The following is a 26,039-nucleotide window of genomic DNA, read 5'->3' on the forward strand; positions in this document are numbered from 1 at the left end:
TCATCTGGAAGTGCAGGGGATCCAGAAGAGCCAAAATAATCTAGAAAAACAACAAAATTGGAGGCTCACACTTCCTAATTTCAGATTTTACCACACAGACACATACATCAGTGACACAGACCGGAGACCACATGCATCTGTGGTCACAAAATTTTCAACGGTGCCAAAACTATTCCATTTGAATATTGAATGGCCTCTTCAACAGGTGCTGCTGGCACAACTGGGTATCCATGTGCAGAAGAATGAAGCTGGACCCCTGCCTCACACCACATACAAAATTGTCTCAAGTGAATTAAAACGTAAATGTAAGAGCTAAAACTATAAACCCCTTAAAAGAAATAGGAGTAAATCCTCATGATTTTGGACTAGACAGTGGTTTCTTAGATCTGACACCTCAAGCACAAGCAACCAATGTGGAAAAATAAGATACCTTGGGCTTCATTAAAATTAAAACCTTTTTGCTTCAAAGGACACTATCAAGGGAGTGAAAAGACAACCCACAGAGTGGGAGAAAATACGTACAGCTCATGTGAGAAGGATCTGGTATGCAGAGCATCTAGCACACTCTTAGGACTTAATAAAAAGAAAACTAACCCTATTAAAGGCAAGGGAACTGAATGGATATTTCTCCAAAGATTTACAGTCGACCCATAAGCACATGAGAAGATGGTCAGCATTGTTGCTTGTTAGGGAATCATGACGCAAAACCACAATGAGGCGCTGTGTCTGTCACACACTGGGATGGCAGGAATAATGTTGTCAGTGGAGCCAGCACGCACGGGAGAGCACGTGAGGATGCTGGGAGACTCTTACTTGCTGGTGGGAATGCAGAATGGTACAATTTCTGGGAAGACAGTTTGTGATTTCTTCAGAAAGTAACTCATGGCATGACCAGGTGACCCAGCATTTCCAGTCGTAGGTGTAGATTCAGAAGAACCTGATATTCATGTAGACACGATTGACCATAGCAGGGTTATTTATAGTCAAAAAGCGGATGCAGCCCAGATGCCCAGGAACTCGTGAATGGACAAACAGAATGTGGTTCCTTCATACACAGGGACTGGATTCAGCCATGGAAAGGAGGGAAGCCCCGACTCACGCCACCAAGTAGATGTACCTGGAAAACGCCAAATTCAGAGAAAGAAGCCAGACGCAAAAGGCCGAACGTTGTAGGATTTTGTTTATGTGAAATGTTGGAACAGGCAAATCCAGAGACAGAACATGGATGAGTGGTTGTCCGGGGCTGGGGAAGGGGGCATGAGGGTGATGAAATGTTCTGGAATTCAAGAGTGGTGAAGGTTGGCAACTTTCTGAATATACTAAAAAACAGAATTGCACCCTATAGAAGGGTGAACTTCATGATATGTGAATTATAGCTCAGTATTTTCAAAAGGAGGTGGCAGTTTTGGAGGTAGCTGGGAAGTTAGCAGGTGTCAGCCTGAAGCAGGTGGAGGAGCTGTCTCCAATGATGGCTGCTGGGAGCGGCCTGCCTAGCACAGGCAGGAGGAGGGGGAACCGCACAGCCCAGCCAGAAAGGGGAACACGGCTCTTCTTCCTTTCCTTTTTCCCTCTTTTTCTTTTTAATTTAAGATGAGTGAGACTTGTACATGCTTTGGGGCTGAATGACAGAAGCCAGGAGAGGCAGGGCCCCGTGCCAGGAGGAGGGCGAGGGGCGGGGCAGGAAGGAGCCAGTGCCAGGAGGAGGCCGGATTGGAGGTGGAGTGTCGGGAGTGTGGGCCTGCACGCCTTCTCCTCTGTCACGCAGGAGGCCAAGTCAGGGAGGAGGGATCAAAAGCACCCGCGCTAGAACCATCTGGAATGAGAACCCAGACTTCCCAACCCCCAGGCAGATGCTCTTTCTCCCACGCCGCACAGCCCAGATCGTTTAGACGGTGAAGAGCCTGTGAAGCTTCAGTTCATAAAACACTTGGGATCTTTGTGTGCGAGATTCATGTTCCGCTGAGGGGTAGGAGCTGGGTTCTCTGCATAGGAACCAAGTCACAAGTCAGTGACGCAGACTCGTTCGCAATTGTGAGCACCAGTTCCTTCCCATTGACAAATATTTAAATTCAACTTGTGATTATCGAAGAAATTTTCTATGAGGAAACTACAGGCATATGGCAAGAGGCATTTATACGACTGACTCTAGAATGGGCATTTTAGAAGCAGGGCCCTCACTTCATATCAGGGGACCTGGGGGGCTCCAGTTTGCTCCAGGGGGCGGACAGTCAGATGTGGAGCCCGCGCCAGATCCACAGTGATGGGACTTGGGGCCGTGTGGGCCAGCCTCCCGCACCGTGTCGCCTCCCTGGGGACCCCAGCCTCCCGCACCGTGTCGCCTCCCTGGGGACCCCAGCCTCCCGCACCGTGTCGCCTCCCTGGGGACCCCAGCCTCCCGCACCGTGTCGCCTCCCTGGGGACCCCAGCCTCCCGCACCGTGTCGCCTCCCTGGGGACCCCAGCCTCCCGCACCGTGTTCCCTCCCTGGGGAACCCAGCCTCCCACATCGTATCGCCTCCCTGGGACCCCAACCCCTGCGTGCCCAGCCTGAGGACACAGTCCCCTCCTCAGATGGCATCGCTCTCAGGCCCTGCAATGCTCCTGTGTAGGCTGGGGCCCTCCTCTACCCTCCGCTCCTGATGGAATCTCAACTGAAACAAGAGGCAATACCACGGGAGATGGGATCTGCCAACCACTGAAGTCGCATCCCTGAGTTCCTGCCCAGTGGGCTCTGGGTGCAGCTTGGTGCTGCAGGATGGGGTTTGGTGCCACGGGGCATGTGCGTGGAATCAGCAGTCTCCACCATGGGGGCCGTCGTCTTTTCTCTTATTCTCAGATTGTGGGACAACTCATAGGGCGGAGATGTCAGTCTGGTGGTTTCCTGTGGGTTTTTATGAGTTTCATCACTTTACTTTAGATAATTGTGCAGGATCGTGAGTTTCTTTAATTTCAAGAGCTGTGAGGCTGCTGGTTCCTGGGGCACACAGTGTCTCTAAGCTTCGTCCCAGCCCTCACCCCTGCTGCCCCCTGCAATCCCTGATGGGCAGGGCGGGGACAGTTCTCCTGGGACTGATCCCACAGAGCCTGAGTGCCAGGCAGCCCCTGAGGCCACGTCGGGGGGTCGCTGTGTGAGCAGCCCCTGCTGGCTGCGGGGTGACGAGGGCCCAGGCCCAGGCACCAGTGGGAACCCTCAGAGCAGGCTGCTGGGATGCACTTTTGGAGCTGTGGGGCTGCAGCTGAGCCTGGAAGCTCCAGAAGGACCAGGTTGCATGCAGAAGCAGAAGGCGCCTGTCCAGGACAGCAGAGCTAAGAGGAGGCATGGACTCAGAACCAGGGTCGGGCTGCAGGCAGGCGGTGGGACCCACGCCACAGCCTGGAGACCTCAGGGAAGGTTCTGGGCAGGTTCTGATGGGCCTGGGGGAATGGATCAGCCTCCTCCATCAGTCCCCACGGTTCGGGTCCTCCTGTGCCTCTTGTCTGCCTGCCCGTGTCTCCTTTTGGACACAAGCTCAGTGGCCTGGGCCCCTCGGCAGGTACACCATGCCTGTGTCTTCAGAGTGGCTGTTTTCTGGGCTCATGAAGGAGCCAGGATGATTAAACTGGCAGGCAGTTGGGTTGCTGGTGTTCGGTTGCTGGGGAGGCCTGTGATTGGAGCAAAGCCTGCTGCCGTGTTGCAGCCACTGAATGGCGCTCCAGCTGGACACCACACGGACCCAACAGGTCCCAGTCAGACTCGCTCCATGGGGCCAGCAGACTTGACCTTCTCTCGATTTCACAGGGTCAGCTGGAGGCCCACCAGGAGGAAGGCATGGTGATCTCCCACATGGCCGTGGCCGGCGTTGGCATCTGGATTGCCTTCACCTCGGGGTCCACACTCCGCCTTTTTCACACGGAAACTCTCAAGCACCTGCAGGACATCAACATCGCCACCCCTGTTCACAATATGCTGCCAGGTAAGGGGGTGGGACGGGGCCCAGGGATGGGCATAGGGGTGCGGAGCACCGTCAGCCCACCTTAGTGCTTCCTGGTGCAGGACACAGAGGCCCCTGAAGGAGCCACGTGCTGGGAGGAGCCACGTGGCGGTGCCATCTCTATAGGTCAAAGCGGGTGGGAGACGATTTCTCATTATCGGCACAACAAGGCCCTGGGGAAGCCGGGACCTGAGGCTGAAGAAGGCAAAACAGGCGGCCTCCCTGCGGCTGGCGGGGCTGTTGGGGAGAGGCTGTTTGTGAATGCCCCGTTGCTGGTGGGTATCACTGAAGTTTCTGGGCAGGGAGGGAGGCCGTTACACATTGAGTTTTGGAAGGATCATCCTACAGCAGGGTGTGGAGAAAAGAAATGAGGAGGGGCCCAACTGGCTTCCTTCATGGGTAGCCTGGGGCCACACTGGGTTCCATGGAAGGGCTGTTTTGGTTCTTTGCCTGCTGGTGAGTATTGGAAGATGTTTGCAGTTTTAAGGGGAAGGCATGAAGTAAGGGCTCTGCCTCGGTGCCCCTCGGCTGCTGTGATACACGCCACAGGTGGGCAGGCTTACAAGCCAGAGAGGCTGCCCCTCCACGTTCTGGAGGCTGCATGCCCAGGAGCACGGTGCCTGCAGGGCAGGTTTCTGGGAGGATCTGCTTCCTGCTTTGCAGTTGCTGCCTTCTGACTGGGGCCTCATGTGGTGGAAAAAGAGCCCTGGGGTCTCCTCCGCTTCCTGTAAGGGCGCTAATCCCATCATGGGGACCCTATCCTCATGATCTCATCTGACCCTAATCACCTCCCCAAAGCCCCGCCTCCTCGTACCATCCCACTGCAGGCAGGGCTGACATCGAAATTTGGGGAGATACAATCAGTCCATGACGGGCCATTTATGATACATTGAAAAAAACCACAATGATTAGGGGTCCGGTTCTAGAACGGGTGTGAGGCTGTCCTTTGACAAGGGGAAGATGAGGAGGATGAGGAGGCATTGAGGATGTTCCTCGGGGCCGCTGCGTCCCCTCCGCACTCCCATTGGAGGTGGGAGGGTGAATATATTTGGTGCATGGTGAGTCCGTGATAGCCATTCGTTTCTCAGGGGCTAACTGTACAAGTCATTGTTAAAATACTCCAGGAGATTTCTCTTGGTGGAGAAAAGGAGGAAAAGGAGGAGAAAAAAAGGAAAAGGAGGTTTATGTAACATGCAGATTTATATTTAGAGAACCAAAATGGTTAAGTCCCCATGGCTTAGAAAGCAGACGGACGCTCTGCTGCGGACCTTGTGTTTTCTTTGGAGCACTCGCTGCTGGAGCAAATGTTTGCTGCAGGAATGCGCTGTCGTTGTTGGGACAGAACCAAGTCACATCCGTAATTGCCAAAGCTCTCACGTGGCAGTGAGTGTCCGTGTGTTCAAAGTTCTCTACACAAGGGGAGGTGAGGAGGGCGTTGCGAGAAAAACCTCTCCCCTCGACCTCCCATGGGCTGCAGCCCCTGAGCCTCCCAATCCCGCCCCGGCTGCCTGCAGCGCAGGCCTCCCTCTGGGGAGGAGCAGCCCACGGTTACCCTGGTTCCAGAGTTCCGAGAGCGGCCATGGAAATGCAGCGGCCCCGCAGGATCTTTGGTGTTTATCCCTCTCCGGTTAGGATCAGAAAGAAACTCCTAATGAAGGGAAGGCTCTGGCCAGTGTGAGTGGAGTCTGTATTTTGAATTTGATTTTTTAATAAAATAACCCTTGCACACGATTTAATAAAAGCCAACAGCACTCACGCCCAGGCTATGAAAAGCAAAGCAGGATAGGAAAGGCTGCGCTCTGGGGGCCTACAGCCTCGCCCCTGTCCCAGCACCTACCCACTGTCAGCACCCACCCCCATCCCCACCCCCCCACCCCTGCCCCCATCCCCACCCCCCCACCCCTGCCCCCATCCCCACCCCCCCACCCACTGTCAGCACCCGCCCTCACCCCCATTCCCACACCCCACCCCATAGACAGGGCTCACCCCCAGCCCCCATCCCCACACCCCACCCACTGTCAGCACCCGCCCCCATCCCCACACCCCACCCCATAGTCAGCACCCACCCCCATCCCCACACCCCACCCCATAGACAGGGCTCACCCCCAGCCCCCATCCCCACACCCCACCCACTGTCAGCACCCGCCCCTATCCCCATACCCCACCCCATAGTCAGCACCCACCCCCCATCACCACCCCCTACCCACTGTCAGCACCCACCCTCGCCCGCATCCCCACACCCTACCCCATAGTCAGGGCTCACCCCTGCCCCCCATCCCAACCCCCTACCCCATAGTCAGGGCTCACCCCCGCCCCCATCCCCACCCCCCACCCCATAGTCAGGGCTCACCCCTGCCCCCCATCCCAACCCCCTACCCCATAGTCAGGGCTCACCCCCACCCCCCATCCCCACACCCCACCCACTGTCAGCACCCGCCCCCGCCCCCATCCCCACACCCCACCCCATAGTCAGCACCCACCCCCTCATCCCAGCACCCCACCCACTGTCAGCACCCATCCCCGCCCCCCGTCTGCATACCCCACCCCACTGTCAGCTGCCTCTCCCGCCCGCCTCCCTGCTGCTGCTGTTCGAAAGCCACTCCTGTATGGCAGGTTCTTAATGTTTTATTTTAGATACTGTCTACTCCGTAGAAGAGAAAGACAGAATCATCCTGCTTCCCTCCAAGCATAGAGCACCCAACACAGTCCTGCACCGGTCCAGAAACAGAATGCAGAGCCCTTGCCGGCTGCTCAGGTCGCAGATTCTGGCTAAATCGCAGCTGCCTGTGTTGTGTGTTTTGGATGATGAAGTTGTGGCTGGGCGCTCAGTCTCCCGTCCTTGGTACTTGTCACCCTTCAGCTCATGATGGATCCATCCCAAGCCCACCACAAGCCTCTCACTTGGTGCCAGCAGATGTGTGGGGCTCTGCAGAGCCACCGTCCCCTGGCGCCCACCCTCCCAGGCCCCTCTAACATCCTGGGCTGACTCTGCACGGCCACAGTGTGTGCTCTCAGCCCCCTGCTCCGGGGGCCCCTGAATCATGGGTCTTTACTTATTCCTGCACACAGAGTCAGGTCTGCATTTTAGACCCGCGTGAAAGCAAACGCATGCATCTGTCCAGATGGAGCGCTGTGCCCATAGTTGGCAGGTTCTCCAGCATTTCAGTACTAAGTTTGAAATAGCTCCAGCCTCACTGATTTCTGGGGAACACTGACTGCTTTACCCACATTCAGTTCTCTGCTCCAAGGCTGTGGTCTGTGGCCACCGTGGCCTCCTCAGTAGGAGAAGGGTACACGGGTTAAAGCCGACCTCGGTGACAGCAGAAGTTCAGCTTTGTTTGTGATGCTTCCAACCGTGATTCTCTGTAAGATCCTCGGTGCGGCATAGACTGAAATGATTCTGATGTTCGTTGCATTTTGTGACTCAGACGGAATGAGTAGCCAGAGAGTCCTTTCCTCCAGAGAGTCCTTTCCTCTCGTCTCCTCTGTCCCATCGTCTTTGCCTTTCAGCCAGTATTTCATATTTCATAGAAATAAGCACTATGGCATTCCACACTGTGTTTAGACATTCCGGTCGGGGCACATTCATGCGGCGCTGAAGCGCACGGACGCTGAGGTCGCCGGGCCGTCACCACTCCTGGGTTCTTCTCCTCCTCACCATCCAACATGGTTCCTGGAGGCCCACACATGTCCGCTGTGCTCTGTTCACACACACACAAAACCTTCATTCTCGAGTTGTATTCATGACGATGCTCAAATGGGTTTTCGTGTGTGTGTGTGTGTGTGGCAACAAGACATAAAATTATCTTTTTGTGCTATTGCTGGAATATAAAAGTCAGGTAGCTTCTGCACATGAAGACTTGCCAAGCGAAAAACAACAAAATCTGAAATAAGCAAACTGTACTATAACTCCTGCCTTTTGTATAAGTTCACACGGCGTGATGAAACCTCCTTCCTTCCTCGGGGTCTCAGCCTGCTGGCCCCTGGGGACTCCGTGAATCTGTAGCTAAGGACCTGGCTTTACTCCTTCTATTTGGAATTCAGTTCTGAAAACCATTTAGCTTGCGTTCTTTCACATAAGCTACATCAGGTTCGACACAGACTAACGGTTGATGAAGGCCTGTGATTAACATGCACGTTCGTTAGAGCAGTCATGACCTTTCTAAGTTAAAAAGGAGCAGAGTTCACGGCAAGTGGGTTCACGGCGCCTCAGCTTTTAGGTTGTGAGCAGTTGCAGTAGGTTACATCACCGGGCAGATGTTTCCTGCTCTGTCCCGCATGTTCAAAGGAGGATATTTTTTATGGAAAAGTGCTGAGACCCCGTGGTAAATTGCACTTTTCTGAGTCTCCACCGAGTGAATACAGAGCCTCCAGGAACTATGTGAACAAATAAAATGGCCAAAATTTCCATTAAAAAACAACAACAAAAAAAAAAACCAGTGTAACTTTTCTAAAGACCAGGGACTACACCAATGAAACCGGACTCAAGATGGTGAGTTAAGGAACGAGACCGAGGACTTGGGAGCCACAGCCTCTCTCGGCAGCCTGTGTGGCCCTGGCCTGTCCTTCGGTTTGTATTCCAGACTGGGAAGAGCAGAGGGTGAATCCCCCTGGTAGCATTTCCTCCGACACTTGAGGGACATATTTGCTTCTTCCAGTCACTGTTCTGTCTCTGAGGTTATTTGAATGAACTTGGATGGTGTCCTTTACACTCCCAGCCCCTCCCAGCCTCCAGGGCAGGAAATGCGTCTCTCTGTGGCTGCCTATGGAAGGCCCTGGTGGCTCCCAACGGAGTGGCCATGCAGCAGCGGCTCACGTGCAGTCAGTCCCACTTCACGCTTGTAACCCATTGACCAGCCTCACTGTGCAGCTGCATCACCGTTCACCACCTCAGCTGCCCCGCCTCCCACCTCCCAGCAGACCTCCGTGGGCTGCAGCTCCCGGGACCCAGCCCCGTCTGGAACACACCCTGCTGTCCTGTTCTAGGTCATCGTTGGTGCTTCCGGATGGGCAGGGGACGCCTGGATAGCGGCACTCACCACAGCCTCTGGAATCGGAAAATGACCGCATGATCTCGTGACCGTGGCAGTCAACTTTCTTATGTAAAATTAAAGATGCTGATGGGCAGACTGCTTGGAAAATGCAACGGAAAGCCGCTCTCTGGAACTTAACTGTCCTATGTAGTTCCTGGGTACTTTGAAACCAGTTAAAACATTCACGTCTGGTTTTTACCTGCTTAATTTTTATTTTTTATTTTATTTTTATTTATTTATTTATTTGAAACTAAGTTTTGCTCTTTTTGCCCAGGCTGGAGTAATGGTGCGATCTCAGCTCACTGCAACCTCCGTCTCCCGGGTTCAAGTGATTCTCCTGCCTCAGCCTCCCGAGTAGTTGGGATTACAGGCGCCGCCACCACACCCAGCTCATTTATTTTATTTTATTTATTTATTTATTTATTTTTGTATTTTTAGTAGGGACAGGGTTTCACTATGTTGGCCAGGCTGATCTCGAACTCCTGATCTCAGGGGATCCACCCGCCTCGGCCTCTCAGAGTGCTGGGATTACAGGCATGAGCCGCTGCGCCCGGCCTGCCCTTTTTATTAAATGCAAGCTTTGGCCAGCATCACAGGAGCCCTTCCAGAAGCCGGGCCAGCATTTCAGTCACGCGGCCGCAGCCTTTCCCGGCACGCAGGTGGGGCTTCTCCCCTTCCCAGCATCTCACATCCCTGCTCCCACCCCAGGGCTGCTTCCCATCCCAGTGCCACACGGAGGGCTGGGAAGGCCCGGTTCAGGTTGTGTGCTGAACTCGTGTGCACACTGGTTTTCTCTCTCATCAGACAGTCATGTTTCACACTGAAAATACTTACCGTTGAGTCAAACTGCTGCTCTAGAAAGAGCATCCACACTCCCTCTGCGGCCGCACCCCGGGCTGCGCCCCGTGTTGTAGAGCGATCGCGCTTGGGAGCAGCTGGGAATCCTGCGCATCAGCTTCGAAGCGGCTGCCGTGTTTTTCATCAGCTTTAGAAAATAACAGCCACGGCTTACGTGCAGGACTGTGGATTCACCATCACCCTGACCACATCACGGCAGCCAGGCAGACATTCGGAATTCCTGGGACACGCATATTAGGGAGCTTCTAAAAATAATATCAATCAGCGTTTAGAAATAGAACCAAATGTCTGTCTTTGTCTGTAGTGAGGGTTTTTTGTTTTCTGAGGAGGCTGTTTGACGCCTGTCGATACAGATTCCGTGTTTTTTGTTTTTTGTTTCTGTTTTGGGTGAGGCTGTTTGACCTCAATTCTGAGTCTTTGGCTCTGGTGTCAGATTGTTTTTCATGCTCTTTATCTGAGATGAACTTTGGGTCAAATGCAGGGATATTTAAAAGAGCTTCTATGTCTACAGAAAAGAAGAATCAAACTTTTTAAGTGTTCACCGTCACTTCTCAGGAACAAGCTAAATTGACCTTCTGTGCTCCTCAGCTTTGGGGCTAAATAGAGAAACACTGGGGTTATCTTGTCTGTGTTGGAAGGCTGTGATGCTGATGATTGTGTCAGAGTTGCAGGGAACGACGTGAAAGTCCAGACCCACCTTGTCACCACCATGAGGCGGGGTCTTCCTGTAACCGCGATGAGGCGGGGTCTTCCCTGTAACGGCCATGAGGTGGGGTCTTCCTGTAACCGCGATGAGGCGGGGTTTCCCTGTAACTGCCGTGAGGCGGGGTCTTCCCTGTAACCGCCATGAGGCGGGGTCTTCCTGTAACCGCAGTGAGGCGGGGTCTTCCCTGTAACCGCCGTGAGGCGGGGTCTTCCTGTAACCGCCGTGAGGCGGGGTCTTCCTGTAACTGCTGTGAGGTGGGGTCTTCTCTGTAACCGCGGTGAGGTGCGGTCTTGGAACAGGCCATGCATCTCCCACCCTGTAACCGCCATGAGGTGGGGTCTTCCTGTAACCGCTGTGAGGTGGGGTCTTCCCTGTAACCGCCATGAGGTGGGGTCTTCCCTGTAACCGCCATGAGGTGGGGTCTTCCCTGTAACCGCCATGAGGTGGGGTCTTCCCTGTAACCGCCATGAGGCGGGGTCTTCCTGTAACTGCTGTGAGGTGCGGTCTTCTCTGTAACCGCGGTGAGGTGCGGTCTTGGAACAGGCCATGCATCTCCCACCCTGTAACCGCCATGAGGTGGGGTCTTCCTGTAACCGCTGTGAGGTGGGGTCTTCCTGTAACCGCCATGAGGTGGGGTCTTCCTGTAACCGCTGTGAGGTGGGGTCTTCCTGTAACCGCTGTGAGGTGGGGTCTTCCCTGTCACTGCCGTGAGGTGGGGTCTTCCCTGTCACCGCCATGAGGTGGGGTCTTCCCTGTAACCGCCATGAGGTGGGGTCTTCCCTGTAACCGCCATGAGGCGGGGTCTTCCCTGTAACAGCCGTGAGGCGGGGTCTTCCTGTAACCGCCATGAGGCGGGGTTTCCCTGTAACTGCCGTGAGGTGGGGTCTTCCTGTAACCGCTGTGAGGCGGGGTCTTCCCTGTAACCGCCATGAGGTGGGGTCTTCCCTGTAACAGCCGTGAGGTGGGGTCTTCCTGTAAGCACTGTGAGGCAGGGTCTTTGGAGCAGGCCATGCGTCTCCCACCCTATAACCGCCGTGAGGCGGGGTCTTCCCTGTCACCACCATGAGGTGGGGTTTCCCTGTCACCGCCGTGAGGTGGGGTCTTCCTGTAACTGCCATGAGGCGGGGTCTTCTCTGTAACCTCCATGAGGTGGGGTCTTCCTGTAACTGCCATGAGGCGGGGTCTTCTCTGTAACCTCCATGAGGCGGGGTTTTCCTGTCACCGCCGTGAGGTGGGGTCTTCCTGTAACTGCCATGAGGCGGGGTCTTGGAATAGGCCATGCATCTCCCACATTGTTTGGCAGCCACTTTCTAGCCTTGTCACGGCCAGAGCAAACTGTTTAGTTTCTCTGGGCTTCAGATCCTTGGCTGTAAAGCAAATCAAAACCAAACTAACAAAGAACCTCAAAGGCCCTTCTGACCCCGCCGTCCACTGTGGCGTTTCCCTGCTGTGTCCAGCGCCGAGGCCATGTGACAATGTTGTTCTTCACGCAGAGCCCTGAAGAGGCCTTTCAGTTCCCTCTAGGGTCCAGCTGCGGCTGAGGGTCCGTTACTCGAGTCTAGCCGCGCGCGCTGAGACCTCTCCTCATTTGTAAAGGGGCCTCTGTGCTCCCAAAGAACCACAGGCCGCTGCGTGTGTCGGGGGCTCACGAGCTCACGTGCTACACGGCCAGGAAGCAAAAGGTTTAGACAGATTCATCCAGGGGCTTGATTCAGGGCTGAAGGGGCCGAGCAGAGCCATGCAGACGACAGCCCAGGAGACCCGGCCAGACATCGGGCCTGTTCTGTCCAGGTGCAGACGCAGGGCATGCCCCCAAGACCCTTGTCTTGCTCGTGTGGTTGAGGAGCCTGGGGCTCGGGTTTGGGAACTCCTGTGCCACATCCTGCCCCTGCGGGGTTTGGTGGTGGCATGACAGACCTGTGGGGTTTCCAGCTCCCTCACCGCCCCACCAACTCTGCTGCACAAACCAGACCCGAAACCACTCGTATGTCTTTCTGCCCAGGGCACCAGCGGCTGTCGGTGACGAGCCTGCTCGTCTGCCACGGATTGCTGATGGTCGGCACCAGCCTGGGAGTCCTCGTGGCCCTGCCAGTCCCACGTCTGCAAGGGATTCCCAAAGTGACTGGTGAGTGGCAGCTGCAGTCTGAGTGGCTGCATCCTGTCTTGCAGACTCATAGAGCATAGCAGTGCGGAGTGTGATTTAACATCCTGGGATTGTTACACAATTCAGATTACCTGTGCAGAATGTGATTTAACATCCCGGGATTGTTACACAATTCAGATTACCTGTGCGGAGTGTGATGTAACATCCCGGGATTGTTACACAATTCAGATTATCTGTGTGTAGTGTGATTTAACATCCCGGGATTGTTACACAATTCAGATTATCTGTGCGTAGTGTGATTTAACATCCCGGGATTGTTACACAATTCAGATTATCTGTGCGTAGTGTGATTTAACATCCCGGGATTGTTACACAATTCAGATTATCTGTGCGTAGTGTGATTTAACATCCTGGGATTGTTACACAATTCAGATTATCTGTATGTTTTCATGGTATTATAATGACTTAGTAGACTGTCTGTTTAATTGGAATTACCAATTTATATGTTTTCTGTTTCTTACGTTAGTAGTCCAAGGAGAATCTTATGTTTTCCTATTCTGTTAAATGCCAGAATTAGTTTCTGTCATTCCTTTCTGTATTTTATATTGTGAAGAAGGAAGCCGGGATCTCCGTCGGTCCTTTCTGTATTTTATATTGTGAAGAAGGAAGCCGGGATCTCCGTCGGTCCTTTCTGTATTTTATATTGTGAAGAAGGAAGCCGGGATCTCCGTCGGTCCTTTCTGTATTTTATATTGTGAAGAAGGAAGCCGGGATCTCCGTCGGTCCTTTCTGTATTTTATATTGTGAAGAAGGAAGCCGGGATCTCCGTCGGTCCTTTCTGTATTTTATATTGTGAAGAAGGAAGCCGGGATCTCCGTCGGTCCTTTCTGTATTTTATATTGTGAAGAAGGAAGCCGGGATCTCCGTCGGTCCTTTCTGTATTTTATATTGTGAAGAAGGAAGCCGGGATCTCCGTCGGTCCTTTCTGTATTTTATATTGTGAAGAAGGAAGCCGGGATCTCCGTCGGTCCTTTCTGTATTTTATATTGTGAAGAAGGAAGCCGGGATCTCCGTCGGTCCTTTCTGTATTTTATATTGTGAAGAAGGAAGCCGGGATCTCCGTCGGTCCTTTCTGTATTTTATATTGTGAAGAAGGAAGCCGGGATCTCCGTCGGTCCTTTCTGTATTTTATATTGTGAAGAAGGAAGCCGGGATCTCCGTCGGTCCTTTCTGTATTTTATATTGTGAAGAAGGAAGCCGGGATCTCCGTCGGTCCTTTCTGTATTTTATATTGTGAAGAAGGAAGCCGGGATCTCCGTCGGTCCTTTCTGTATTTTATATTGTGAAGAAGGAAGCCGGGATCTCCGTCGTTCCTGTCTGTATTTTATATTGTGAAGAAGGAAGCCGGGATCTCCGTCGGTCCTTTCTGTATTTTATATTGTGAAGAAGGAAGCCGGGATCTCCGTCGGTCCTTTCTGTATTTTATATTGTGAAGAAGGAAGCCGGGATCTCCGTCGGTCCTTTCTGTATTTTATATTGTGAAGAAGGAAGCCGGGATCTCCGTCGGTCCTTTCTGTATTTTATATTGTGAAGAAGGAAGCCGGGATCTCCGTCGGTCCTTTCTGTATTTTATATTGTGAAGAAGGAAGCCGGGATCTCCGTCGGTCCTTTCTGTATTTTATATTGTGAAGAAGGAAGCCGGGATCTCCGTCGTTCCTGTCTGTATTTTATATTGTGAAGAAGGAAGCCGGGATCCAAAAAGGCTCCGTTGTGCTGTTGCCGTGTCATTAGGAGCTCAGGCTGGAGCACACGGCCTTTCTGGAAAGCTCAGTCCCGTGAGGGATTGGAGGCCTTAAAATATGCTCATGTGTCTGGAATCAGGATTCCCAATCCAGGGAACTGGCCCAGGAAACAGCCTAATGTAGGAACAAAGTATGATGAAAAAAGACATTTGCCACAGCATTTAATTTTTAACAGCACAAAATAGGTGACCTGCAGTTCGTAATGAGGGATTGGGCCGTTTAATAAAATGGTGGCATTGCTGGTAATGGGTAGAACGCAGCCAGCAGAGGTGGTGTGGGCAGAGCCTGCAGTAACGCGGAAAACTCCTCATCCTGTAAGTTCAGTAAACCATGGCCTGAGATTCTATGTGGGTTATGATGTCACCCAGCGGGATATACTAACAGAGAAAACGCTCTGTAGGAAGCTCTTAGAGCAGAACTGTTCCGACGGGCTCCATTTCTGGGATTTCCTCCCGGGCCGACCTGGCAGTGGCTTCCATGCACTCAGATTGTGGCAGGTCCACCTGTGAGGATTAATGAATTCTAGTTTTGCCATTCATTTCCTAATTTATGTTTTTATTATGTGCTATGTGATTATACGTGTTGCGAACCCCAAATCCAAAAACAAAATGCAAAATGCTCTAAATTCTTTTTTTTTTTTTCTTTTTGAGACAGAGTCTCACTCTGTCACCCGGGACGGAGTCCAGTGGCACGATCTCAGCTCAGTGCAACCTCTGCCTACTGGGTTCAAGCGATCCTCCTGCCTCAGCCTCCCTATTAGCTGGATTACAGGCACCTGTCACCACGCCCAGCTAATTTTTGTATTTTTAGTAGAGATGGGGTTTCATCATGTTGGCCAGGCTGGTCTCGAACTCCTGACCTCAAGTGATTCACCTGCCTTGGCCTCAGATGCTCCAAATTCTGTGTCGATGTGACGCTGAAAGGCAGTGCTCATTGGAGGAATTCAGATTTTGGATTTCAGATTTGGGGATGCTGAACCATCAAGTGCAATGCAAATATTCCAACATTAAAAAAAAAAAAAAAAGAAATCCAAAACACTTGTGGTCCCAAGAATTTCAGATAAGGGACACTCAGCCTGTAAATACATAGAATTGTGCATCACACACAGTTTCACAGTTTACCTGGTAATGAGAAGAGGCCACATGCCTGTGCCCAGCTCAGAAGGGGCCGTGACTCACACACTGAGCCTCAGCCGCCCCTTCTCAGCCTCAGCTGTCTCCGCTCACACCCTAGGAAACGACGCTACTCAGTTTTACATCAGTTATTCCTTTGGTTCTCCTTTGTACTTGTACAGTGTCTATCTTAAAGGGTTCTTTTCACCTCTCCTGTTTTTGCACTTTTCTGTAGCTGTCCCATGGTGCGCGCAGCCTCTGTTGCTTTTTCTCTCGGCATTGCTGGGGTCGGTCCCTGCGGGTGCCGCAGCTGCAGCGCTTTCCTCTCCCTGCCTGCAGCCTGCCTCTGAAAGGAGGTACACTGTCACCGTGTTTCTCTGCACGGGTAGCTAGGTGCTTCCTGAAAGGAGGCGCGCCCTCACTATACGGGTTTCTCTGGGTGGATAGCTGGGTGTTTCCTGAAAGGAGGTGCACTCACTGTGTTTCTCTGGATGGGTAGCTAGGTGCTACCCGTTGGCATTACACATCAAGCCTCTGAATATTTGTGTGGCTGGCTCTGCAGAAGCTCCTCCTGGGGGCATGCCCGGGGCAGCATCACTGCTGGCGTGCAGGGAACCCAGGTGCGCGCTTCACCAGGTGATGAGCGGCCCTGTCCCTGCCCAGTCCCCCCAGCTCCCGCTCCCTGCAGACTTCACTTTGCCACTCTGCTCTTTGGGAAATGGACTCTCACCATGGTGGAAGATTCAGTGATGTCATCTGCCTTGGCCAGAGTAGGATGATGGTGAGGGCTGGGGCCTGTTTCATACTGAAAGCACTGGGGAAAGGACACGTGCCCCTGTCCGTATGTCATGTCACCCACGAAGCACCCAGAAGACACGCCAGGCCCACGTGATGCTACAGAATCAATGTGGGGGTTGCAGGACTCTGTGCCATTAAGAAGACCTACAAGTGTTTCTGATACAATGATGACTTTAAAATTTGAATCACATCACCTGAAAACTGAAAGTCCTAACTTTAATCAAACTATAGAGTTAAATTGTTCTGACCCCCAGAACGTTTTTGTAATGAAAAATGGCTGGCCAGGCGCGGTGGCTCACGCCTGTAATCCCAGCACTTTGGGAGGCCGAGGCGGGCGGATCACAAGGTCAGGAGATCGAGACCACGGTGAAACCCCGTCTCTACTAAAAATACAAAAAATTAGCCGGGCGCGGTGGCAGGTGCCAGTAGTCCCAGCTACTCAGGAGGCTGAGGCAGGAGAATGGCAGGAACCCGGGAGGCGGAGCTTGCAGTGAGCCGAGATCGCGCCACTGCACTCCAGCCAGGGGGACAGAGCGAGACTCCGTCTCAAAAAAAAAAAGAAAAAAAAAGAAAAATGGCAGCCAGCCAGCAATTTAGTTATTTCATTTCCAAACCAACACATTTCAGGCGTTAATATTTCTAATCAAGACTTAGGAAAATTTGGGATATTTCCATAGGGTAAGTTAGAAGGTATTTTATGCAGAATGGAAAAATGACTATTTTATTACTTTGAAAAGTACAGTATGAGTATTAGAACTGAAATACTGCTGAGGAAAACACAACTTTCTATTTTAGAAAACCATTTTTAAAGCCTTCACATTAACTAAAACCCCAGAAGAATATAATCCAGATATTTGCATTGTAGCCTATGATTCAAGTATGCAAGTGACAGGTTTCGTTATTTGGGCAGGGAGGAGTGCATTGGGGTTAAGCCAGGCACTTTTTGCTTCCTTCTCTCACATTTTGCCTATTTTAAAAGACAGCTGTTGAACTGTTTCCCTTTTCAGGAAGAGGCATGGTCTCCTACCATGCACACAACGGTCCTGTCAAATTCATCATCCTGGCCACGGCTCTGCATGAGAAAGACAAGGACAAATCCGGGGACGGCCTGGCTCCCGGCCCCGAGCCCCAGGACGAAGACCAGAAGGATGCACTTCCAAGTGAAGGAACCGGTTCGTCCCTGAACCAGGGTGACGCTGACACAGCCATCTGGTTGGGAGATTCGCTGGGATCGATGACTCAGAAAAGCGACGTGTCCTCCTCGTCCGGGTCCCTGAGCTTGTCTCACGGCTCCAGCTCTCTAGAGCACAGGTCGGAGGACAGCACCATCTGTGACCTCCTGAAGGATCCCGTCTCTCTGAGAAGCAAAGCACGCCGGGCCAAGAAAGCCAAGGCCAGCTCGGCGCTGGTGGTCTGTGGAGGGCAGGGCCACCGGCGGGTGCACAGGAAGGCCCGGCAGCCCCACCAGGAGGAGCTGGCGCCGTCCGTCATGGTCTGGCAGATCCCTCTGCTGAATATATAAGCAGGGCGGCCGCCTCCTGCTGTCAGAATTTGCAATCAAGGGTGACTTCTCAGCTAATCCTACAGCCTGAGTGATTAAGCTGTGTCTACACTGGTTGGGAATAAATTAAAAACAGTATTTGGGGGAGAAACGTGCAATATCGTCATGGTGGCATTCCTGCCAATTCCTTCCTTCTCTTCCATACAGCAGAAGTAATTACAAGCACTTCTAACGAAGGCAGAAGATTGATGCAATTTTCGAGTAATTGAGTGCAGTTCTGGGAAAATACCACATTCTTTTTGACTGCTGTAGTCCATATATAAATACTAAATGTTAAACTTCATCAGTGCCAGACCTGTCATATCATATTACAGAATTCGCAGACTAAGAATTTATGAGAAAATATGTGTATTCAGTAGTGCAGGCATCTATTAACAATTCTTAAAATAATTTTACCTGATTCAGATTCACGACTTTTATTTATATTCTCTATTTTTGAATTTCAGAATAAAATTTGTTAACAACTTTAAAAGCCAGGTAACACCTACCAGTCCAGTTAGCATGATTTGCTTTCAGAAGTGAGCTGGGTTTTCCAAAGTGGTATAATATGTGTACTGTATATTTTAACAAAGTAATATTTTTATATTGCATTTTTCTATTAAAAAAATTAACAGTTAATGTTTCAGTCAATATATTATCTGTAGCATTTCACAAATAATGTGTGCTTTGAACCAAAATGCTCAACATTTGGACTCAAGCATCAACACCAAATTATTCCTCCCTTCTCGCATCAATAGAGTGACTATCCACATGAGAAACGTGTGTGCTTTAGTGTTAGAGGAGATAGGCAGAGCAGTCTTGCTTAGTTCCTTGGTGCGGCTTCTTGCCCCTTTGACCTAGAACGCTGTGTCTGCTTTAGCACGCACGCTCCGAATGACTCCTGGTGCTAGGCCATGCTGGCTGCTGTCGCTGAGCGGGACCCAGGCCAAGAAGCGTGACCTCGGGCCAGCCTGTCTGTTGTGCAGACGCCTCCTCTGCAGAACGCATCAGTTTCTATTCCGCAGTCGCAGAGCCAACCCCGCGTGACAAGGTGCATAATGAGTGCACACCATCCTGTCAAGGTGCATACTTAGTGAACTCCATCCTGCTCAACGTGTATTTCAATGTTTCACTTACTGGACGGGTAACAAGAAAAAAATCCTAACCCAGGCAGTCACCAGAAATAAATGTCTCAGCACTTTACAGATGACTAAAAATGTTAATTTTATGACTTAGCCAAATATTTTCTAGGTTGCATATATCCCCCATGTGAAAGTGATTTCTTCCCAAGCTTCTCCAACTGTTAGCTGCTGTCTGACTTCATAAATAAAGTATTTTTATTTTAAAATGCAGTAGGACGAGTTGCCTCTTTTATGTGTCAGATGGAAAGGGGCATCACACTCGGGGGCGGGGGGATTGGTCTGCACATTCCTAGCTGCATCACCACTTGCTACTTCTAAATCCCAGCAGCACACCCGGTTGCGTGGAGGACGGCGCTCTGAATTGGAAGTAGTCACTGGGAATCTTTCAAGCGACTCATGTACTTGTTCTTTGTTTGTTTTAAGAGACAAAATCTCCCTCTGTTGCACAGGCTGCAGTCCCGTGGCGTGATCATGGTTCACCATAACCCCCCTGGGCTCCCACAATCACTGCAGTCTCAACGTCCCAGGTTCAAGCGATTCTCCCACCTCAGTCTCCCGAGTAGCTGGGACTACAGATGCACACCACCCCACCTAACTCTTTTTTTCTCTTTAACATTTTATAGAGATGGGGTCTCGTTATGTTGTCCAGGCTAGTCTCAAACTCCTGACCTCAAGCAGTCCTCTTGTCTCAGCCTCCCAAAGTGCTGAGATTCCTGGTGTGAGCCAGGAATTGGTGGGCAGAATTTCGCCACCCTTCGAGCCTCTGACGGCGGCTCTGGTCTCTGCGATTCCTCCAGGAAGGCAGGATGGATTTACTAACTTGGTAGAAATGGGGAGGAGGGTTCGGAGCCTTCCAGTTGATGGTTCCTAATTCAGTGGCTCTGACTTCACAGTCATGCCCAGCCTGTACTTGGCCATTCCATTTTGAGTTATGAGTAGAATGAATTTCCTGTAAAATGTTCCTATTATGGTGGTTTTACGAGACCAGGGCCAACATCTTACACGGACAGATGAATTCAATGTGTAAAGTTAACTTGCTGGGACAGAAATCTTTCCACACGATTGATGGTGTGGGACATGGACAGAGTGGGGTCTGTGTAACTGACTTCTTACCTCCCACTGCCCTCCTAGAGAAGAGAGACTTCCAGAGATCCTGAGAGAGGCAGGCACAGGAGGGCTGTGGGGGAGGAAGAGGTCGGAGAACGTGGGCTGCAGAGAACTCCTGCTATGCTGGGACATGGGTTCCGCTTTCACAGGCTCACAGTGAATGAGGAAAACAAGCGTATCACCAACGAAGGAAGCCGTGCGTAGAGGCAAGTGCATTCGCTAAGCAACAAGCTTCTATTGAGCACCTGATGAGTGTCAGAGGTGAGGCCAAGCTCTGTCTTAGGCCCTGGGGATGCGACAAGAGAGAAGCAGCATCCCTTTGGGGTTTCCGCTGTCCATTTATTCCCCCTCTCCTCTGCAGAGCCCTGGGCTCTTCCTGGACAGGGATTAACCCAGTGACAGCAGGACACATGGGAGCCCAGGGCCAAATGGCTGCATCTGCGCCAGCTTCCGGGCCCCTATCTGCTGGGCAGACCCTCAGTAACTTGATCAACAGGGAGCCTGACTGGCACCATGATCTCACCTCCTGATGGGGCCCCTGTCCTGCCCTGAGGCGTGGCCAGGCTTGATATTTCATCACAGCAGCCTGAACGGACACAGGAAAGCACCAAGAGACATTGCTCAGCAATGAACGAAAACCCGCAGGTCATGGTCCAAGTTCCACACCTGAGTCAGCTTACAGGCTCGGAGCTCATCGACTGAAGGGGGAGTCAGGCTCACCTGAGGAAGGACCCCAAACGTAGACTGCAAGCATGCATGGTCCATGCTTCCCCACAGGGACCTGCATCCATGTGCCGGGAAGACTGCAGTGGTCATGGGAAAGAGCCAACCTCGGAAACTGTCCAGGCTCCGAGTCGCCACCAAGCAGAGAAGCAGAGCAGCCCCTTGGGCTGTAGAGGGGTCTTATGAAAGCCACGTGGCACGTGGAGTTCGGCCCATGTCCGTCTCACAAGGGCCAGGTGTGTAATTGGGATGGACAGAGCTGGCAGCTGGCAGAAACCATCACTAGTTCCGTAACCTGTGAAGTCAGAGCCACTGAATTAGGAACCATCCATTGGAAGGCTCTGAACACCCCTCCCCATTCCTACCCAATCGGTAAATCCATCCTGCCTCCCTGGAGGAACTGCAGAGACCAGAGCTGCCGTCAGAGGCTCAAAGGATGGCGAAATCCCAGTGCCCACCAATTCCCATGTAATTCATGGAACTGGGCACTGCAGACCCCAGGCTGTGGTGGAAGGCGGCGGTGAGGTCCTGCAGCATGACCAGGTGGTCTCTCCAGTCACAGCCGCAGTGACAAATAGCATCTTTACCGGAACAGATCAGCGCAGCTGCCGATTCAGCAGCTGCACTTTTCTGCACACCTATCCATGGAGCGAAGACAGCTTGCCTTGACTGGGCGAGGACTGCAGTGCATTTCCTGCCGTGCTCACTGTGCTCTGAACCCTGGCTTGACTGTAAGGCGACAAGGTCACTACTGTGTCGATGATCTCATGCTGCCTGGACCTGGGAGAAGTCGGGTGACCAAGGCAGGCAGGTGTCTGCCTGAGGCTGTGAGATATCGCAGGCCTGCCACATCACTGAAGCTTCTGGGGTTTCAGCATCTGTGCATGCCCTGATACACCCCATGAGGTAAAGGGCAAACCATACCCCACGCTCCTTGCCATTCTGGGGAGCAGTGACTGGGGGGCCTCTGGATTTTGGACCCAGCATGCCCTACACATGGGAAGACTGCTCCAGCTCATTTCTGGGGAGCCTCTGGGGCTGGCAGTTTTGAAGGGGGCCAAGAGAAGGACAAGCTGCTCAGCCACTTCTGCGGCACAGGCGCCTTGCTGGCCTCATGACGACACGGATGGGACTGTGCTGAGACGTTGCTGTAGCAGCACGGCCCACAGAGCTGCAGAGCCAGGCTCTGTTATCTCCAATCGAAAAATGGAGCTTGGGTGGTACTAGGCCCAGTCAAAATTGGGCGCCAGGATCCACACAGAGGCCACTCTCAGCGCAGGCTGCAGAACAAACCACCATAGACTGGGCAGCCTCACCATGTTGATTTCTCCCTGTGCTGGAGGCTAAGTCAGATCCAGGTGCCCGCACGGCTGGGTGTGGCAGGGGCCCCTTCCTGGCCTGCAGCCAGCCAGCTTCTCACCGTGTCCTCCCATGGTTGGGGGAGGAAACAAGTTCTCTTATAAAGACACGATCTCATCGTGAGGGCCCCACCCTGGTGACCTCATCCCTTCCCAGAGGCCATCACACTGGGAATTAAGGCCTTGGCATATTAATCTGGGGGGACCCAAACCTGCAGCCCAGAACAGATGCTGACTGTGAGCTAAGCAGCCCGTGGAATGCTGTCATGAGATGGGTGAGTTGCAGGCTGGGATGGACACGACACCTTAGGGACAGCACCGAGCAGGTTCAGAAAGTGAAGTAGAATGCAGGAAACAGCGTCCATTGCACCACCCCATCCACACCCAGCCACGTGCAGTGCCCTGCAGCAACTGGCCCCTGGGGGAGCGTGGGGACACCCCGTCCTTGCTGCCTGCACTGCGGTCCTGGCTGTCTCGTCCTGTGCAGGGAAGGCCCTGCCGGAAGCTGTGGAGGACGCTCCTCCGCACATGACGGCCGCTCACCGGGCACACAGTCGTCCTGTCAGGTGGAAGAGGATGAGCAAAAGCCTGTGTCTTTGTGTCTGCGTTAACGCCCCCCAGAGAGAAAGCCCCAGACCACGGGCTGAGCAGAGTGGCCTGTCTGGGGCTGTTGGCCAGAGAGGGTTTGTGCAATGGGTGTAGGAACACAAGGGCCACTGCGGTGGTGCTGTTGTGGCTCCCCAGCTCAGTATCATGGGCTCCCTGGCACCAAGGCTGGCCTTGCTAAGACCCCACTGAGTGTCCAGTGTGCCAGCAACAGCCTTGTGGCTCCTGCAGTTTGGCACCATTTCCTGGGAAGACCAGCCCAGTACAGTCAGGTTGGCACTGGGCAGGAAACAGTGCTCCCTGCCAGGCCCCCACGGCCCTGCTTGGGCAGTGCACACTCGGGCGGGAAGCCGGGGGCTCCGTCGGCTCCCTGCTCCCCTCCACTCTTTCAAGGGGCCTGGAGAAGAACTGACCGTTGGAGCAGGGCAGTGAACTCGGCATCCCCAGCTGCCGTGGGGAGGGACGCACGTGCGCTGCTGTGGACACGGAGGCCTCTGGTGGCTGAAAACACCATTGTGCTCCCAGGGGTCCCCCGGTGCCCACCTCACCGCCCGGGCCTGCGTCCGATGGCTTCTGCCATTTCTCACAAAAATGAGCCAAGTTCTGGGCTCCTGGTTAGAAAGCAGCAGAGCCAGGGCAGGAACAGGAAAGTCCCTGCTCTTTGGTTTTCTCACTGTCAGATGTCAAATCAGGGCCACGAGCTGCCTCCTCCGTCTGCAGAGGGAGGGTGACAGGCACGATGCAAGGCGCGTGTCCCCTCGGGTGCGCTGGCCACTGCGGCCCCTTCCCATGATCAGTGTGTTTCTGAGCACGGCCCTAGTGACGCGCAGTGTCATTCACTCCCGTCCTGCAGACAGGACACCATGGCTCCGTGTGTGGGAGTCTCACCACGGGCTACTTGGCCAGGGGCGGTAGGAGCAGCCTGGCTCTGTGACACACGGCCGCCCTCATTACCAGAATTGACCTGAGTCAGGATGACGGGGTTGGGATTACAGAGTAAAGGGGCGGTGAGACTCAGGCCCTGGGAAGCTGTGGGCTCAGCCAGGGCCGTTAACCGCATGGCCTGGAGCCCGGCCCGGACACACAGCAAACAAACAAAAGGGCTGGAAGCAGAAACCAACCAAAAGCTGTCCACAGGAATCTGTGCCCTGGTGCCACCCGGGGGCTTTTCCCTCCTGCGTATTGTAGACGGTGGCGACAAGGCCCAGCTTGCTGGCTGGAAAGACACCCTCCAGTCCCAGAGCCAGCAGCCTCTGAGACCCGGAGGGTTCTGTACGTTCTGGTTCCAAGCGGGTACCCCGTGTAGATGGCACACGGCCAAGTGTGGCAGAACCGCCTTTTCCGAGGATAAAGAAGAGACGGGCCGTTCTGCAGGCTTGTAGGGTGATGCTTGACCATCGATGGCAAAAGCCTAGAGCTCTGTGGTGGGGGTGGGGTGTGTGGAGGGGGCGCGGTAGGGCAGGCCGGCGAGGCAGAGGCACCTGTGTGTGCCATTGTGTGCCACTGGCCCGCAGTCTCCGTCCTGCCCTGCTGGGCCTCTGGGACAGGGTCTTTGGACGCAGTGCTGGAGGCAGCCTCAAATGCCATGGTGCAAGAATCAGAGTGACCCAGAAGGCACCTTTCCCCTCGATACCCACAGGTCTGTCCAGACTCTGACCCCTGGGATTGTGGGTGCGAGGCACAGGCTCAAGAAGCAAAGTGGAGAGAAAGTAAAGTGGGGGCTGCTCTTGTTAGATGAGCAACGAGGGGCTTGCGTTTATTTTCTTCTGCTCAGGAAAAAAATAATTGCTTCTTTTGATGCTAACATACGAGAGTCCCGTTCCATCTGCAGTTCAGTGGGTCTCACCTAGAGGCAATTTCCACCTTCCCCCACCCACCAGGAGACCTTCGGCAATGTTAGGAGACACTTTGGTGGTCAATACAGGGAGAGGTCGGGGGAAGCGTGGGCACCGGGCATCCATGTGCAGAGACCACGGACGCCCCACGTGTCCTACACTGCCTGAACAGCCCCAGACGCTGACGGCACAGAGGCTGGAAGACCCTGGTCGGTCGGTTGAGCAAGGGACGATTCATCTTCACCATCTTCCACGCAATCAAAAATCAACGGCTTGGTTTGCCTTTTGTTGCCACCATGTGGGGTCCTGCTGTGGTCTCTAGCGTCCCCCCTGTTCTCACTGTGCCTGTCTCGTTTCAGCAGTTAGTCTATTTTGAATTTTTAAAAGTTTCTTCTTTAGGTCTTGAAATGGAATTCTCACACAGGCTAGCAGGAGTGAGCAGTGCCAGTCAGCCCGTCTGTGAACACTCTTCCATTCGTTCACCTCTAAGCCAAACCCAACAGTGCATTCAGCCTAAAGGGGCCTGGATCCATACTCAGCTGAGCCAGAAAGAACAACCTCTGGTGGTGGGAGACATTTTAGTTTACCTTATTTTGAGCAAATTCAACATACGTACATCTGACTCGCACAAACAGTAAATTTGGGCTTGGTTTTTCACATATTCCAAGTTTACAACAGACCCCTCTTGATTTTCTGCAGGAGGTGCAGGTTTTAGATGGGAATTCGGCCAGGTTCCAGGATCCACGGGTCCGTGGTTGCCCACCGGGGCTGTGAGCTCCCGGGACAGGCACGCCCACGGCTGTGGAATCCGCGGGTCCGCAGTTGCCCACCAGGGCTGTGAGCTCCCAAGACAGGCATGCCCACGGCTGCGGGATCTGCGGGTCCATGGTTGCCCACCGGGCTGTGAGCTCCCGGGACAGGTGTGCCCACGGCTGTGCCCCGTGTGTCCAGGAATCACTCAGTACTGCTGTCCTGGGGCCTGAAGATCGCGTTTGCCGTTCTGGAACTTATATTCATCTCACTTTTCAGAAACACAAATGACGGATGAAGCACGCAGGCCCCGAAACCCAAACTTTAACTTGGACTGAGAGCTGCTTGGGCTAATGACTTCACATCTGTTTAAACGGAGCCGGCAGGAGCTGCCTCATGCAGCTGGCAGGAGATGTGAGTGAATCAGAACTGGGAAGGTGTCTGCGTGTCACCCATAGTCCGTAGGTAGGAGCTCTTATGTAATAAGTTTCCCCCGACCTCCGTCTCAGTCATGCATCCCTGTGGGCTGCGATTGCTTCGATTATCCCAGCATTTCCTCACTCCTTACTTAGATGGTTTCAATTTTCCAACAAAT

At 53.1% G+C, this 26,039-nt stretch overlaps 1 protein-coding gene across 26 annotated transcripts in view; it reads left to right on the top strand.

Annotated features, from left to right (window-relative positions):
* The window catches only part of ARHGEF10 (Rho guanine nucleotide exchange factor 10), a 148,211-nt gene extending 128,936 nt beyond the window's left edge, over positions 1-19,275 (top strand). For all 26 annotated transcript variants that reach the window (XR_012416996.1, XM_045397795.2, XM_045397797.2 and 23 more), the window contains 3 exons: positions 3,778-3,952; positions 12,570-12,692; positions 17,391-19,275. Coding sequence is in view for 25 of the 26 variants with exons in the window: in XM_045397795.2 (XP_045253730.2) it covers positions 3,778-3,952; positions 12,570-12,692; positions 17,391-17,905 (813 nt within the window). In the remaining variant the exon portion in view is untranslated. The remainder of the gene's footprint in view (positions 1-3,777; positions 3,953-12,569; positions 12,693-17,390) is intronic.
* The last annotated feature ends 6,764 nt before the right edge of the window (positions 19,276-26,039 follow it).

This window comes from Macaca fascicularis, chromosome 8 (assembly GCF_037993035.2).
Source record: "Macaca fascicularis isolate 582-1 chromosome 8, T2T-MFA8v1.1".
In the NCBI taxonomy this organism is placed as follows: Eukaryota; Metazoa; Chordata; class Mammalia; order Primates; family Cercopithecidae; genus Macaca; species Macaca fascicularis.